The sequence below is a fragment of the Loxodonta africana genome, chromosome 10, assembly GCF_030014295.1.
Source record: "Loxodonta africana isolate mLoxAfr1 chromosome 10, mLoxAfr1.hap2, whole genome shotgun sequence".
NCBI classification, from domain to species: domain Eukaryota; kingdom Metazoa; phylum Chordata; class Mammalia; order Proboscidea; family Elephantidae; genus Loxodonta; species Loxodonta africana.
Genome location: NC_087351.1, coordinates 31,091,907 through 31,108,689, shown reverse-complemented (window position 1 = coordinate 31,108,689; position 16,783 = coordinate 31,091,907). Strand labels below are relative to the sequence as shown.

The 16,783-nt window shown below is 42.7% G+C and overlaps 2 protein-coding genes, 1 long non-coding RNA gene and 3 other non-coding genes across 15 annotated transcripts in view; 5 read left to right on the top strand and 1 right to left on the bottom strand.

The window, feature by feature from the left end:
• The window catches only part of CHD8 (chromodomain helicase DNA binding protein 8), a 63,566-nt gene extending 48,927 nt beyond the window's left edge, over positions 1–14,639 (top strand). For 8 of the 10 annotated variants that reach the window (XM_023540628.2, XM_010600983.3, XM_010600980.3 and 5 more), the window contains 21 exons: positions 219–414; positions 902–1,069; positions 1,207–1,386; positions 1,537–1,647; positions 2,621–2,817; positions 3,078–3,277; positions 3,357–3,537; positions 3,628–3,717; positions 3,991–4,094; positions 5,226–5,355; positions 6,466–6,541; positions 7,030–7,084; positions 7,265–7,472; positions 7,916–8,124; positions 8,218–8,937; positions 9,159–9,310; positions 9,599–9,901; positions 10,821–10,934; positions 11,128–11,307; positions 11,705–11,821; positions 13,959–14,639. In XM_023540628.2, the coding sequence (XP_023396396.1) occupies positions 219–414; positions 902–1,069; positions 1,207–1,386; positions 1,537–1,647; positions 2,621–2,817; positions 3,078–3,277; positions 3,357–3,537; positions 3,628–3,717; positions 3,991–4,094; positions 5,226–5,355; positions 6,466–6,541; positions 7,030–7,084; positions 7,265–7,472; positions 7,916–8,124; positions 8,218–8,937; positions 9,159–9,310; positions 9,599–9,901; positions 10,821–10,934; positions 11,128–11,307; positions 11,705–11,821; positions 13,959–14,522 (4,255 nt within the window). In that variant the 3' untranslated portion in view covers positions 14,523–14,639. The remainder of the gene's footprint in view (positions 1–218; positions 415–901; positions 1,070–1,206; positions 1,387–1,536; positions 1,648–2,620; positions 2,818–3,077; positions 3,278–3,356; positions 3,538–3,627; positions 3,718–3,990; positions 4,095–5,225; positions 5,356–6,465; positions 6,542–7,029; positions 7,085–7,264; positions 7,473–7,915; positions 8,125–8,217; positions 8,938–9,158; positions 9,311–9,598; positions 9,902–10,820; positions 10,935–11,127; positions 11,308–11,704; positions 11,822–13,958) is intronic. The other 2 variants (XM_003421609.4, XM_010600982.3) reach the window with 2 other exon arrangements.
• LOC111748405 (small nucleolar RNA U6-53/MBII-28) lies at positions 5,818–5,927 on the top strand. The gene has a single exon (XR_002784150.1). It is a non-coding gene; the product is annotated as a small nucleolar RNA U6-53/MBII-28 (small nucleolar RNA).
• On the bottom strand, positions 7,753–16,102 carry LOC135232596 (uncharacterized). Its single transcript, XR_010323134.1, has 2 exons — positions 15,426–16,102; positions 7,753–11,360 (listed from the first exon to the last, which is right to left on the bottom strand). It is a non-coding gene; the product is annotated as an uncharacterized LOC135232596 (long non-coding RNA).
• LOC111748407 (small nucleolar RNA U6-53/MBII-28) lies at positions 10,449–10,496 on the top strand. Its single transcript, XR_002784152.1, has one exon. It is a non-coding gene; the product is annotated as a small nucleolar RNA U6-53/MBII-28 (small nucleolar RNA).
• LOC111748406 (small nucleolar RNA U6-53/MBII-28) lies at positions 10,519–10,610 on the top strand. Its single transcript, XR_002784151.1, has one exon. It is a non-coding gene; the product is annotated as a small nucleolar RNA U6-53/MBII-28 (small nucleolar RNA).
• Positions 16,096–16,783, top strand: part of SUPT16H (SPT16 homolog, facilitates chromatin remodeling subunit) — a 44,411-nt gene continuing 43,723 nt past the window's right edge. Inside the window, exon 1 of the mRNA XM_003421614.4 lies at positions 16,096–16,263. Coding sequence (XP_003421662.1) covers positions 16,198–16,263 — 66 coding nt within the window. The 5' untranslated portion in view covers positions 16,096–16,197. The remainder of the gene's footprint in view (positions 16,264–16,783) is intronic.

Sequence of the window (16,783 nt, the reverse complement as noted above, 5' to 3'; positions counted from 1 at the left end):
AGATGTAAGGAGTTGGAGGGCCTGATTGAGTTTAGTTGAAGTTGAGTATAGCCTAGAACTGGAATAAGAGAGGTATTTTAGAATTCTTCTGCTCAACATTCTGATAAGAGTCTTGGCTAGCTAGGGATATGGGGGTACTAATATTGACCTTAGTCTGCTGTTACTGATCTCTTCCTTTTCTTAGCCACTTGAACTTTTCTTCTGTGATTCCCATACAGGTACTTATATGAGCGTATTGATGGGCGAGTTAGAGGCAACCTTCGACAGGCTGCTATTGATCGCTTCAGCAAGCCTGACTCAGACCGCTTTGTCTTCCTGCTATGCACCCGGGCTGGGGGACTTGGTATTAATCTCACAGCTGCTGATACATGCATCATCTTTGATTCGGATTGGAATCCTCAAAATGACCTGCAGGTAAAGGAAATCATTGTCTTAAGGACTACCTAACCTGGAAGGTACAGAACTTTTTCGATAGAATCAGGACATCTTAGAAAGACCTGTCTTTCAGAGACTATGGAATTATTTACTTAATGAAGGCTGGCAATCTAGATCAGGGGCTAGCAAACTTTTTCAATAAGGGACCAGATAGTAAATATTTTAGGCTTTGTAGGCCATGCAAGTTCTGTTGCAACTACTCACCTCTGTTCTTGGCACAGCAGCAGCTACAGACAGGACATAAACAAATGGATGTGGCCACTCAGCATAGTGTGCTGGCCCCAGGTCAGCATGATGGGACAATAATTTCATCTTGAATGAATTTTTTTCTTTTAATTTTGAGTTGATCTCCTGATTGCCTTACAGATTGAAAGAATCATGAATTTGTGTCCTTTTTTTTTTCCCCCTTAATTTTATATTCTCTCACTTTCCCCTTCCCTTCCATTTTTTTTTTTTTTTTAACCAGGCCCAGGCACGGTGTCATCGAATTGGGCAGAGCAAAGCTGTAAAAGTGTACCGTCTCATCACTCGTAATTCCTATGAGAGAGAGATGTTTGATAAGGCTAGCCTAAAGTTGGGATTGGATAAGGCTGTGCTTCAATCCATGAGTGGTCGGGATGGCAACATTACTGGAGTGAGTCCTCTTAGTCTGCAGAGCCTTTGTGGAATCTGAATACCTTGTTTATATTCTCAATTATTATTTCTTAAAATATTATGGTGTGGTTAGATATTCTCTTCGTATTCTTGTCATCTCTCTATTGTTTTATTCAGATCCAGCAATTCTCCAAGAAGGAGATTGAAGATCTCTTAAGAAAAGGAGCCTATGCGGCCATAATGGAGGAAGATGATGAAGGTTCCAAGTTTTGTGAAGAGGACATTGATCAGATCTTGTTAAGACGAACTACAACCATCACCATTGAGTCTGAAGGAAAAGGTTCTACCTTTGCTAAGGTATATTCTGTCTGTGCCAGAGGCTAGAAAAGCAGAGGTAGAGACAGGAATTCCTAGGATTAAAGTATGTTTTAAAATGTAGTTGTTGATTTCCCATTGTTTTACGAAGTATTAAGGTCAGTTTCACTCTGTGCCTTTGTTCCTCAATAGGCAAGCTTTGTTGCTTCTGAAAATAGGACAGATATTTCTCTGGATGACCCCAACTTTTGGCAGAAGTGGGCCAAAAAGGCTGACCTAGACATGGATCTACTCAATAGCAAGGTGAGCTTACCCTTCTTTCAGGAAGGAAGTGTCACAGAAGACAAACTGTTTCCAGGAGTCTTTATAGCTGCTCTGATTCTTCTGAAGCTAACCTTGGTTTATGCTGGTGTAGCAACTAATATATACCACTTAATTTTGCTTTTTGAGTCCTTGTAGATTATTTTGCATGACAGTGTAGGTTTTAACTGTCAGTTTAGGTTCTTTTTTTTTTTTTAATTCGTTGTTGAGAGTATATACAACATAACATACACTAGTGCAACCATTTTCTACATGTACAATTCAGTGACATTGATTACATTCTTTGAGTTGTGCAACTATTCTCACCTTTCTTTTCTGAGTTGTTCCTATCCCATCTAATCCTTTGAGTTGGTGGTGTCACTTTGTCCCATATAGATAGTTCTTAAAAGAGCATACTACCCAAGGCAGACATTTTTTATTAGTTTAGCTAAACTGTTGTTTGGTTTTAAGAAGACTTCAGGGGATATTTTTGGTTTAAGTTTTAAAGATTATTTCAGGGCAACAGTTGGAGGGGTTCATCCACCCTCCATGGCTCCAGAAATTCTAGAGTCCATGAGAATTTGAAACTCTGTTCTACATTTCCCCCCATTTGGTTCAGAATTTTCTGTAGAATCACGGATCAAAAATGTTGAGTGATAGTAGCTGGGCACCATCCAGTCCTTTTGGTCTCATGGCAAAGGAGACAGTTGTTCATGGAGGCAATTCCTTATCCTCCTATTCCTGATTCTCCTTCTTCCTCTCTTGCTCCAGGCAAATAGAGACCAATTTTCCTGCCTTGGATGGCTGCTTGCTCAGTTTTGGTTTTAATGTAAGGTGCAAGTTAGGTTTTAAGTCCTAAATAATCTCTTTAGTTATCTAAATATATCACATTCAAGGTTATTTCAATCCGTGGTTGTCTTAAGTTCTGGCCCACGAGGATATCATGAAAAGAGTTCCTTTTCTGTTCTCTGCCTAGAATAACTTGGTGATTGACACACCTAGAGTACGAAAACAGACCCGTCACTTCAGCACTCTGAAAGATGATGACCTGGTGGAATTCTCTGATTTGGAAAGTGAGGATGATGAGCGGCCTCGCTCCCGCCGACATGACCGTCATCACGCTTATGGGCGCACTGACTGCTTTCGGGTGGAAAAGCACCTTCTGGTATATGGGTAAGAACCTAATGTACGATCAGAGGTAGTGCGTCTCCCTCCTGATAGATACCCTGGGTGCCTTTCAGTTTGGAGGCTACGACCAAAGGGGGTACTGTGTCAAACTTTGGCCCTGGAGAGTGTTTTTTTCGGTTACCCTGTACTTCCAAGATCTGTTTATCCCCTACCTTTTGGGAAGTGTGATCCTGGGGGGCAGGAGGACATCATCGAATTAGAGCCCCCAGGAAAATATTAATGTAATTCCCTGTCTTTTTCTCTAGCTGGGGACGGTGGCGAGATATCTTGTCCCATGGACGCTTCAAGCGACGTATGACGGAGCGAGACGTGGAGACCATTTGCCGTGCTATCCTTGTGTACTGCCTTCTACACTATCGTGGGGATGAAAATATCAAAGGCTTTATTTGGGACTTGATTAGCCCTGCTGAAAATGGCAAGACGAAAGAATTGCAGAATCATTCAGGTAGTTATCAACTCATTACTTTTCATTTCTCTGTGGGTTATGTAATCCTTTTCAGGCCAAGAGTTTTTCTCAATCCAAGTCTTTAATGTTGCCCCTTCCCCAGGTCTGTCTATCCCTGTGCCCCGTGGACGCAAAGGGAAAAAAGTAAAGTCACAAAGCACTTTTGATATCCATAAGGCAGACTGGATTCGGAAATATAACCCTGACACTCTGTTCCAAGATGAGAGTTATAAGAAGCACTTGAAACATCAGTGTAATAAGTAAGGATGGAGTTTAGCACAGACTAAAGAAAGCATTTTCCACCTCAGACTTTCTGCATTGTTATTGAGCCAGCTCTTCCTCCCTCCCAGGGTGCTGTTGCGAGTACGAATGCTCTACTACCTAAGGCAGGAGGTTATTGGAGACCAGGCAGAGAAGGTGTTAGGGGGCGCCATTGCCAGGTAAAGTTATGGTATATTTTTCTTTATTCCATCCCTTATTCAAGGAATGATTGGTTTGCTTGTTTCATTTTCTGCTATCTTTGTGATACCTGATAATTAAAATCTATTTATCAAGTCTTTAATATTGTATCTTATATCAGTTGAAGGAAATAGAAAAGCTACTTGAGCTTTTAAAGCAGTGAATAAAGGAAGATACCTGTAATAATATTTCCAAAGATTATTTTTTTTAATTTCCTGTATTGCCATGCTGACTCTGCCCTCGTCTGCCTTCAGTGAGATTGACATATGGTTCCCAGTAGTGGATCAGCTGGAGGTTCCAACAACATGGTGGGACAGTGAGGCTGACAAGTCCCTGCTCATTGGAGTTTTTAAGCATGGTAAGTATCTTCTAGCCTCTTCCTTCACTAGTGAAGACTTATGTCCACAGATGGAACATTTAGCAAAATGTTCGTAACCAGGAACTGAGTCCTCTGATTGATCTTTATTATGTTTGAGTGTGAAACTAAATCTTAAATCTCCAGAGCAGAGCCGTTAGTTCCTATGAACACATGTTCAGGAAAGACCAGATAGAGAGTTACACCCAAGGCAGGGAACCTCCCATCTGCTCGCTAATCGCTGTTACCGGTCTGTCTGTAATGGGGTCTAAGTTAAGATTCCATAAATCAGAGGAAGTAAGATACGCCTACTCTTTTTAATAATAGCCACATTTACTTTGTATGACTTTCCTGTGGCTTGCTGAAAGTTTCCTACTTACCTAAATGTCCCATTTGTCTGAAATTTTCAGCCCTTACTCTGACGTAGGTGTGGACAACAGTGTTTGCGTGAAATGAAAATAGAACATTAAAAGGGAGATACTCCCTTTGCAGTTTTGCCTGATAACACATCCCAGGTACTAAAAGCATGAGTGCTAACTTCCAGACCAGTGAATCAGAACATCTTTTTTCTTTTATTATACTTAGGATACATGTTTTTGAAAAGTTTAACAGGATGAGAAAAAGCATTTGTTGTCTTTGATTTACCTGTGAGAGAGAGAGGAAGGTTTAGAAGGGTCCAAACATCCTAAAATATGTTCATTCATTCAGCATTCATCAACATTCAACATTCAGTGAGTGCCTATTTGCTTGCAACTCCAAGCTTCTTATCCTTCATCTGAAGATTTGTGACCTGGCCCTAAACTATTTGACTTTTTAGTTTTCCCATCTGTGAAATAAGAATGATAACAGATTACTAGTTAAATGGCTGTGTAAATCTTTCACTATGACATACAGACTTTTAGATTAAATTCCTTTCAGTCACTAATATAAAACTCTTTGTGACTCTTAATTCCTATTAAAATCTTAAATATAGTAATGTAACCGAACAGTAATATAACATTTGAAGTATATTTTGCATTATGGGTGAAGTAGCCTACATAATCTCATTATTCTAGCAGCATACAAAATAAGCATAAACTCAGCTAGGCAAAGTGAATCTCTGATTTTATTCAACTGTGGCCCTTTTTCTTCTAGGCTATGAGAAATACAATACCATGAGGGCAGACCCAGCTTTATGCTTCCTGGAAAAGGCTGGCCGACCAGATGACAAAGCCATTGCAGCAGAGCATCGAGTGTTGGATAATTTCTCTGACATAGTAGAAGGGTAAGCATTGGTTTTAGATCCTTTAAAGCTCTGAGTTTACCCTATGAAGGCTATTAGTTGTTTGTGCTAAAAGATAGCATAACTCTAGCCTTAACAGAACTCACTGGGATTCTTAATGGTGGTTATTATTTATCATGAATGATAAATCCTTAATATAGAGTGGAACCAAAGAAAGGACTCCAAAAACTGGCTTAAACCACACAATACCATAAGCTGCATCTGAGGGTGAAAGTTAATATTACTCCCAAATGGCTGGTTTGGTGTTGTACTCAATTTGTTTTATAGAGCTCTCTACAGGCACATTAGCTAAGGGGATAACTGATAACTCTTCAAAGATAACAAACAGCCAGGCAGCTCTCCCATGCGGCTTATATGTGGTAGAGCCTCAGGGAATTTTAGCCTTGGTTTATCCTCTCCCAGTGGTGCCTGATACATAAGACATTTACTCTGCCTGGATACATGTCCCGATGATGAGTTGCCATGCTAATACTGAGCCACCAGGTAGGGCAGTGTTGCCCTGGTTTGGGTGCCAGTGAGTTTAACAAAACTTCTCATGTGGAGACCTGAGGGGCATGTGAAATAGTTTTCTAATTTATAAATACCCACTCCTTCACGATTAAGAGATTTCTCTTTGATGATCACAACCTCAATTTGTTTAGTGTAGGACCCACTTATGTCCCTCAAAGGAAATTGAGTCTTTTATTCATTGCAAATCATTTATCATGTCACCCTTCTGTGTGATGGATCAAACTAGTAAACACAAACACACAAGAATGTTTGAATGAACTGTTCAAATGAGATAATGATAGTGGTGGTGGGTAGGGACAAAAGGTTAAACCAAAAAAAGAGCTATCAAGAGAAAGGAAGTGTTTCATTTCAATTTCAAACAATTTAGAGTGGCACTTAGTCACTTTCTTGCAGTGTTTTGTTTTGTTGGATGCTGTACCTGAGAGACCCAGAACCTGTCACCTGGGCTGGCATTCCTGTGAGCATGAAAGAAAAGGCACGTCCCATGCTGGAGAGCTTGCTTGGCATGGTCTTCATCATAGGTTTCTCTTAGTAATATAAGATGTATCATTAACATTTTTTTGTGCTCCTGGATAATTTTAGGGTTGACTTTGATAAGGATTGTGAAGATCCTGAATATAAACCACTCCAGGGTCCCCCCAAAGACCAAGATGATGAGGTAAGGAATTCTCATTGGAGTCCAACTTTTCCCTACTAATAAATAGTTAAGTCTAATCCCATTCCCTGAATCCTGAAGTATATTGATCAGTTCATTCATTCATGATTCATATATAATGCCAAATGGAAAATAACACCATTTGAGAATATGAAGTATTAATTCAAAGGATTGTAGCGCCAGCCAGGGGAGATCAGAAATGGTTTTGTGAAGGAGGTAGGACCTAAGCTGGACCTTGAAAGATAGTATTTGACTCCTAAATTCCTCAGTCCCACTATCTTCGAGCAATTAATAAGAACTCACATTTCAGGATCTACTTCTTGTTCTACTTTTATTTAGTTGCTTCCAAGTTGTTGTGAGGGTTCCTTTCACTGGAAATTTTTCTTGATCCCCTGGTGCTATAGAAGGACACACACAAAAAAGTGATTTGATTGCCAACTTCCCCCTTTATCCTCCCTACTCCATCCTGTGGGGTGGATCTCCTTCTCTAGGGTGATCCTTTGATGATGATGGATGAGGAGATCTCAGTGATTGATGGAGATGAAGGTAAAGTTCTAGGTCAACTAGTATAATTTTGTGTGGGGTGGTGGGGTTGGGGAATTATTAACTGAATTCTCTCTTACCCTGTGATTTCTAAGAGCTTTGCCTTTGGGTGGGTTGAAATTACTAGTATTAACTCTACTACCCTTTCCATACTTCCTTTTCATTTTACTTTGCTTCCTGTAGCCCAGGTGACCCAACAGCCAGGCCATCTATTCTGGCCTCCAGGCTCTGCCCTGACAGCTAGGCTTCGGCGACTAGTAACAGCCTATCAGCGCAGCTATAAGAGGGAGCAGATGAAGATAGAGGCTGCAGAACGTGGGGACCGGCGGCGGCGGCGTTGTGAGGCAGCCTTTAAGCTAAAAGAAATTGCACGACGGGAGAAACAGCAACGGTATGATATGGCTGGGAGTTTTGGGTTGAGCTGTAAGCTTGTCTTCAAGTATGAGCCCTATATTTAAAAGCATTTTAGGAAGGATTTATTTAGAATTCTCTACAGAGAGACCTTCCTTTCTGCCTTGAATTGTTGTCCTCTAGGACTCAAAACTTCACTTACGTGTATAACTATAACTCCCAGGTAGGAGAATAGGTCTCCTATGTAGTCGTTCTCATTAAATTATTTGTCTGCGTCATTCCTCCCATCAGCTTGCTCATTCTTACATGTTATAATAGTATCTCTTACTACTTCTTTTGCTGTCTTCTGGACCTTTTTTTTTTTTGCCTCTGCATTCAACATTGGCCGTCTTTGGGTCATGCGTATTTGAAGCTACTCTAAGAAGTAACCAGTTTTCCTGAGGTCTCCTGATCACTGTTTCCATGTTCCTTTTTCCTTTGTAGATGGACAAGGCGTGAACAAACTGATTTCTATCGAGTTGTTTCAACCTTTGGTGTGGAGTATGACCCTGACACTATGCAGTTTCATTGGGATCGCTTCCGCACTTTTGCCCGACTGGACAAAAAAACAGACGAAAGCCTTACCAAGTACTTCCATGGCTTCGTGGCCATGTGCCGCCAGGTGTGCCGTCTTCCCCCTGCAGCTGGTGATGGTGAGTGAGACTTGGAGATTCTAGGGTGACTGAGAGTGGATGGCAACAGAACCAACTCTTGGTTCATTTTTCCTTCCACCCTATCTCTTGCAGAACCCCCAGACCCTAATCTGTTCATTGAGCCCATCACTGAAGAGAGGGCCTCGCGGACTCTCTACCGTATTGAATTGCTTCGGCGCTTACGGGAACAAGTTTTGTGCCATCCTCTTTTGGAAGACAGGCTGTCATTATGTCAGCCTCCAGGTCCTGAGTTGCCCAAATGGTGGGAGCCTATTCGGCATGATGGAGAACTTCTACGAGGGGCAGCCCGCCATGGGGTGAGCCAAACAGACTGCAACATTATGCAGGACCCAGACTTCTCTTTTCTGGCTGCCCGTATGAATTATATGCAGAACTATCAGGCAGGAGCACCAGCTCCATCCCTATCACGCTGCTCTACTCCACTGCTACACCAGCAGTATACCTCGCGCACTGCCTCACCACTGCCCCTGCGCCTAGAGGCTCCTGTTGAAAAGCCACCTGAGGAGACAGCTGCCCAGGTCCCCAGTCTGGAGAGTCTAACCTTAAAGCTAGAGCATGAGGTAGTGGGCAGGAGCCGACCAACCCCACAAGACTATGAGATGCGAGTAACCTCCTCTGATACTGCACCTCTGGTTTCTCGGAGTGTTCCACCAGTCAAACTGGAGGACGAGGACGATTCAGACTCTGAGCTGGACTTGAGCAAGCTGTCACCGTCATCCTCTTCTTCCTCATCCTCATCCAGCTCCAGCTCCAGCACTGATGAGAGTGAGGACGAGAAGGAAGAGAAGCTAAGTGAGTGCATGTGACAGTAGTTGGCCCTCTTACCTATTTTCCACCTCTCTGCTCTTTCCTTTTTTTTCTAATGCATCCTCTGACAGAGACTCAGATTTTGATTTAATAGAATGTCAAAAGAGTTACGTTAGTTTGGGGCCCTTCATTTATGGCCCACATAATGCCATTCCTATATAACTTTCTTCTTCCATCTTTGCTCACACATTCTATGTGATCTCCAGCTGCTGACCCATCCCGCTCAAAGCTCTATGATGAAGAGAGTCTCCTGTCCCTCACTATGTCCCAAGATGGATTCCCAAATGAAGATGGAGAACAAATGACCCCGGAGCTTCTGATGCTTCAGGAAAGACAAAGAGCCTCTGAGTGGCCCAAGGTAACAGCCTCATTCCTGGACATGTCAAGTTCAGAAATACAATGTAACATTATATATAGGGAACAAAGAACAGAGGTTCCAGTTTTCTTTATTAATTGCATTTAGTGCTACATGCTTTTTCATAGAAGTCCTCAAGGCTGACATAAGTGATCTGATAGATTGGATTACCTCCATCCTTCTGCCTTTTGATTTTTACCCACACTAGTAATGACAGCACTATTGTTTGCACAGGATCACAGACAGGTTCTCAGGCCCTAAAACCAGTATTGATTTGTTTTTCCCCATCAGGATCGTGTCTTGATAAACCGTATTGACCTCGTCTGCCAGGCTGTACTCTCAGGGAAGTGGCCTTCTAGCCGTCGGAGCCAGGAAATGGTAACAGGAGGAATTCTGGGGCCAGGCAACCACTTGCTAGACAGTCCCTCATTGACCCCCGGAGAATATGGTGACTCTCCAGTCCCCACGCCACGAAGCAGCAGTGCAGCTTCCATGGCAGAGGAGGAAGCATCTGCGGTCAGTGCAGCAGCAGCCCAGTTCACCAAACTTCGCCGAGGCATGGATGAGAAGGAGTTTACAGTTCAGATCAAAGATGTAAGCCCAGCATTTAGGCACTGGGAAGGGAGGAAGGAGGCTGTAATTCTCGCTAATAGTTTCACTAACAGGATACTGAACTCATTTGATTAGCTAAATTTGCCATACTCGTTGCTGTCAAGTCAACGCTGGCTCACGGCAACTCCACACGTCAGGGTAGAACTGTGAAGAGGAGGGGAAAAAAACGGTTATAGAGTCACAAAGATTAGGAAAAGTTGTTCAAGTAAGGGAAGAGTTCTTAACTTGTATAACATGAGAACTCGATTAAAATAAGTCATATTTTTGAAGAAAATTTAATTGACAAAAGGATTCTTTTTGGTTGACTCATTTCTAGTTCTAAAGCTGGTTTTTAAAAGCTAAATAAAATTGTGAGAAGGCTGTTAAAACAATACTTAAGCATTGTGGGCCTTATTAAAAATAAAAGGAATCATTCCTGCCTGAATTATATCAGTGTTATTTTTTTGCTTTGAACCATATTAATTGGCCATTGAGTACTTAAACAAGAAAAGTTCTTAAATTAGTATATGACAGCACTATCGGGATTTTGCCCCTGTGATGAGTTGCCATGCTAGTACTGAGACACCAGGTTAGGGGGGTTTACCCTGCATTGGGTATTGGTTGCAATGCCAGTACTGAGACACCAGGTAGGGGGTTTTACCCTGCATTGGGTGTTACTGAGGTAAATTCTACTTCTTTTAAATCTACCTGAGGGCCAGTAGGTTCACAAACGAAATCTTTCTAAGGAAAAAAGTATATAAGTTTAATCATATTTCCAACTTCTACCCTTTAGTCAGATGGCTTTTCTTTTCACCATCATTGATCCAAGGGGGTGACCCTTAGCCCAGGTCCCCCAAGATTTACTCTGTACTTTAAAAACCTGTGCTATATGATGTCTCGGGTGTGTGGCGTGTCTTCCTAGGAGGAAGGATTGAAGTTAACATTCCAGAAGCACAAGCTGATGGCTAATGGAGTAATGGGAGATGGACATCCACTGTTCCACAAGAAGAAGGGGAACAGAAAGAAGCTTGTGGAGGTGAGTGGTGGTGAAGCTTTTTAACACGATGATTAGATAAGATCTTTTTATTCCCAGTAATTGATGAAGGCAGTTGGGATTGAGGGACTGGAAGATATTTTAGTTATCTTATGGCTACCAATGGCTCCACTCCCTCTCTCTTCCTGCCCCAAAGAAGAGTATATGCTCATGGGGGTGGATTCTGGGTTTGCAGCTGGAGGTGGAGTGCATGGAAGAGCCTAATCACCTTGATGTGGACCTGGAGACCCGGATCCCTGTCATCAATAAGGTGGATGGTACTTTGCTGGTGGGTGAGGATGCCCCTCGCCGGGCTGAACTGGAGATGTGGTTACAGGGTCATCCAGAGTTTGCTGTCGATCCCCGATTTCTAGCGGTGAGTGGCAGTTCCATCCAGCAGCATTTAAAGTCATTCTCTTGGTATTTAAGCTGTTCGAGAGGGAGAAAGCATGCCATGTTATGTCATTGTTTCTGCATCTGCAAGATAAGGGTAATACCCAATCTTCCTACCTTACAGAGTTGTTGTGAGGATCAAAATAAAATGTTAAAAGCACTTTAACTAAAAGCTATGTAAATGTTTACTATTAAACTATTGTATGCATAAATCACCTCAATTTTTTTTTTTTTTGAAAGATCCACTTGATAGGCTTTTCCACTAGGACTCATCCTTTATAACAAACATTTATTATCAAAACTAAAGACACAAGTAACTTAATAATTACTTTAAAGAAGACTTTTATACCTCTGGGATAACTGATGCTCTTCTATTGCAGTATATGGAGGATCGCAGAAAACAGAAGTGGCAGAGGTGTAAAAAAAATAATAAAGCAGAAATGAACTGTTTGGGAGTGGAACCAGTACAGACAGCTAACTCTAGGAATGGAAAAAAGGTGAGAGAGACTAGAACATCGCTGCTCTCTTCCCTCACTAGGTATATTACAAGGCTTTGCAACATAGGTTGTGGCTAGGAAATTTTTAATACTATTTATCTTTTCTTCAATGTAAGTTTCTGAGAGCAGTAGTCTTCAGTTTACAAATAAGGAAACCCGGTATTTTATTGGTGTTTTTGCAGCCGAGCGGTTTCTTCATCTCGAGAAGAACAAAAAATTCTCAAAACTAACTCTAATAATACATTTATTTTAATCTTATTAAAATGTAAGCATTAGTAGGCTATATTGGGAAGAATCTTTAGGGCGTTATCCTGCTCGTCTACTGATTAAGGGATTTGGGGCAACTCCTTTACCCTCTCAATTTCTACATTTTTCAGAATTGGTTTCTTAAAATTTTGTGATTCTGTTTATTTTAGGAATGACCGGAGGGCCTAACAGTGAAATCATTCATGGGATTTCCCAACATATAAGAGGTTGAGAATCACTGATAACATACCATTAATTAAAATTTTTTTAAAAAGACATATTTTACAATTTATGACAATTTTGGTCATTATTCCATTATTTTCAAATGTATTTATGTTTTTATCATGGTTGTAGACTATTTTTTGGATTAGTACCCATAGTTTCTTCTTCTTTCTCACAAGATAGAATTACAGAAGTTTCTCTCGGCTATTATTTTCCTTACTGTGTACAATAGTTGCATTTTTAAAGCATATATAAATGATTTGGTTTTGCTAAGCAGTCATTTAAAATGAATTAGCACTTGCATATACTTATCATTCCCCATTTGATCTTTTATATCTTTTTTTTGTTTTTAACCACATGGTGTACCTTTTAACAAACTAAGTTCTTCTTGCATTTCATAAATTACAAGAATATTATTTCATAATGCTATGTTTATTTGTAAGGTGAATTTATGATGTTTATTGTTTTTATATTGGTGAAAGTGGGTTTCATATAGTGTTACGACATAATAATTTTTAGGTTTTCTCTTAACCTCCACGGAACCAAGAATGTAATAAGCAGAGTGGTTGATACGGGAAATGCTGATGGCTAGGTGGCTGGTACCATCTCTGTCTTGAATTTAACTAACATAGGACAATTTAGCTAACATAGAACAGCCTGTAAAAAAAGCTTTTCCACAGGTACTATCTGATTTTACCTTGATAACGTGGGTCTCAACACTAAGAACAATCATAGGAAATTATGACTGATACAGAATTCTTCGTGCAGAATTGACAGTGAATCTAGCACTGCGTTATTACTTGGACCTATTTTTTATAGGAGTGTAGGTGCTATTATAGTCATTTAAAAAGTCCACACATACCATACTGAGATGTTTGTTTTCCATGTCAAAAAGGTATATTCCCATGAAAGTGCTAGGCTTAAACTGAGACAGAGTCCAGAGACACAGTTACCAGTTGTCTGAGTTTAATGGGAGTTTACCTAGTGTTGCACTTAGGCCAATAGCAAAACATAGGCACTAAAAATAGTAAGTTCCATCTTCAATGAATTTAACCAGAACATCTAGAAGAAGCAATTTAAAATTAAGCAAATATTTGTTTTTAATCTGAAAAATAAACTTATTTTGTATTAAATTCAGTGAGAAGCTACCGACAATCATTTTGGTGTTCTAGATACCCAGAAGTCTTAATCTGACCTGTTTTATCACATTCTGATGTGATAATATAGTATAGGACTGTGATTTCAGTATAGTTCGCTGCACTTCACATGGTAAGATCAAGTGATCCTTAGTGTACAGTAAAGTATACACCTAAATGAATTTTTTTCTGTGCATGTACTGATCCATTCACGGTCTTACCCAAACCCCTTATTAACAAAGGTAAGCATTTGTGAGATCGTTGGCTGAAGTAAGGGTTACAATATAGTCATGGAAAACAGCAAAAACTCCTGGTTCGTGTGAGTATTGCTATCAAATCCTTGATCTCACTCAGTTCATCATCGGAATGCTTCAAACAGCTAAATCCTCCTCCCCCATTACCACCATGACACCTAGTCTGACTAGTTTTGGCCCTCCTATTCAGTGAAAAGTATTTCCAATCCAGAACTGTTGACCTTTTTTTTTTTTTTTTTCTTCTTCCTTTTGCTCTCTTCCTCTGTTCCCTTCTCCCAGGGTCACCACGCTGAAACTGTGTTCAACCGCGTTTTGCCAGGGCATATTGCACCAGAGAGCAGCAAGAAGCGGTCCCGTAGGATGCGACCAGACCTTTCCAAGATGATGGCCCTGATGCAGGGTGGAGGCACTGGGTCCTTATCTCTGCATAACACCTTCCAACACAGTAGTAGTGGCCTGCAGTCTCTGTCATCTCTGGGTCACAGCAGTGCTACTTCTGCATCTTTGCCTTTTATGCCGTTTGTGATGGGCGATGCAGCATCATCCCCTCATGTAGACTCCAGCACCATGCTTCATCACCACCACCACCTCCCTCACCCCCACCATCACCACCATCATCATCCAGGCCTGAGAGCCACTGGTTACCCTTCTTCACCAGCGACTACCACATCTGGCACTGCCTTGCGGTTGCCACCACTGCAACCTGCAGAGGACGATGAGGATGAGGATGAGGAAGATGATGATTTATCTCAGGGCTATGATAGCTCAGAAAGGGACTTCTCACTCATTGATGATCCTATGATGCCAGCCAACTCAGACTCCAGTGAAGATGCTGATGATTGAAGCCCCAGTGTTGCCCCCATTGCTTGGGTGGCTGCTGTGTTTTCATTTACTCTGGCCCTTGGACTATGGAAAAGTGGGAGGGGCAGGGGAGATGTGGGGAGACCCAGGACTCCAGGAGGTGGAAAAAAAAAAAAACTTGTACCTGATTGCTCCCAAATCTGAGAGGATTGGGTGGGCAGGGGAACTCCTAAAATAATACAAGACCACTTCCTCATTTTTGGGGAAGGACAGGAGGCTAGAGCAGCTGGTGCGCTCACCCCTCCCTAGACACCTCCATTAACCACAGACTATGTAGCGCTGGCCCTAGCCTTTGGCAGAGCCTGTTCCTGGCCGAACTGTGGATACAGCTGGAGGGTCAGGAACTGTTACCTTCCTTCCCCTTGGCATTAATAAATTTAAGTTAATCCTTTTCCACTCTTCCCTTCTATATTTGCTCAAACGCATATAAATATTAATTTTAAGAATCGATGTTCATGGTGGGTGATTTCAATACCACTTTCCTAAAATCCTAATACTGTTCATAGTAGTTACTTTGGTTAGGGCAGACAAGTCAATCTGTACTACAAATGTAAGATGTCGAGCTTGCTAAAGGCAAAGGAATGATTAAATTGTTAAAGCTTAAATTGTAGGCAAAAATGTCTCAGATTCAAACTCCAAGTTCTTACAAGAGACTCTCGAAGAGGAATTATTTCGTCAAAAACCACGAATATTTTGTTTGGAATTAACTGAAATGATGGTGCTTTTTGGGAAGCCTTAAGAACTCTGTTATTTTGCATGAACTGCGGCAATGGAACTGGCTGACTGGAACGACACTCAGGACTTGGGGTGGGGAGAAGGGTTGGAGAAGGATCGGATAAAAGTTTGTGGAGCCCCTCAGGCGTTTGTTTCCCAAGACCCTCTTACCATCCCACTGCCTAGATGAACCCGGACACTATTTTCCTCTTAACGGCAAAATCCTCTGCCCATAGCTTGGGAAGTAGTATCTCGGGAAAGCAGGCTCCGCCTCCCTGGTTTGAGCGCTGCGTACCCGCGCGGAGCCGCTGGCCCAGCGTCCAGGTACCGAGTGTCCTTCCAACCCCGGAGCAGCAGAAGCTCTTGCTTCCCCACCATTTTTTGGAGGGGAGCGCACCCAGTTGCGCCGTAGTCTTTCCACTCCACATGCCGCTTTTTCCGCTTCCTTCTCTGGCCCATGGGGTGGGGCCATTACGCCCGCGCGCGGCACCCCGAGTGGGGCGGGGCTGGAGCGTCAGGCCTCCCGCCTCCGCAAACCCCAGTGGCCGCTTCCGCGGCGAAAAGTCGGCGCTCCTGAAAACCGCGGCGGGGCAGAGAGTAAGGGCGGGGCATAGCTTCACGTGATGACGTCGACTTGCGCGCGGCTGTGGCGAAGTTGACAAAACCCCGCGAAAATCTGGACTTTTTTTGCGTTGCGTATTTTGTTGATTTCATTCCTCTTTTTTCTTTCTTTTTTTCCTTTCCCCCCAACCTTCGGCGGGACACTTTTTAAAAAAAAGGGGGGGGGGGAGAAGGCTGTGGGGACCCGGAAGCGGAAAGGGTGTTTTTGAGGTCGGTACTTCCGGGTCACTGGGGGAGTGCGGGATTCCGGGGCCGAGAGCGGGTGTTGGAGCCGGGACCTCGCGTGATTCTCGGAACCCGAGGAGGAGCGACGTCTGGGGCTATGGCTGTTACTCTGGACAAAGACGCTTATTACCGGCGAGTGAAGAGACTGTACAGCAATTGGCGGGTGAGGAAGATCCCGAAATTTTCCCTAGGGAGCCCCCCTCCACCATCCCATAATAACCCTGTTTCTCGGCGCCCTTTTTTCTCTTTGCATCGGGAATCCCCGGGTTCAGTGTCGTGCCCTTTTCGTTGCTCCTGAATCATGCATCGCAGGCGCCCATGAGTGCTGCCCGGTAACAGGGACTCCCCCGCAATCGCCCTGCCCTGCGGCCACCACCATCTTCCCCGCGTGCAGGCCCCCGTCATGCATAACAGCTACCTCTCGCAGCTCTTCCCGCCCTAGAAGAGGCATCATCATTCCCTCCCACTCCGTTGTCACGTCTTGCTGCCCCCTCCTGCAGTGTTCACACACACCCACGCACTCGCGCTGCCCTTCCAGAACCACAATATTCCGCCCCAGGTCCCGCCAGAATTACAGTCATCTTCTTAAAGAAGGGGTAGAATGGCAAGGAGGATGTGAATTGGGCTGTTGGTGTTTATCGTTTGCTGGGCTGTTGCTGGAGTTAAAAAAAGAAATACTGCTC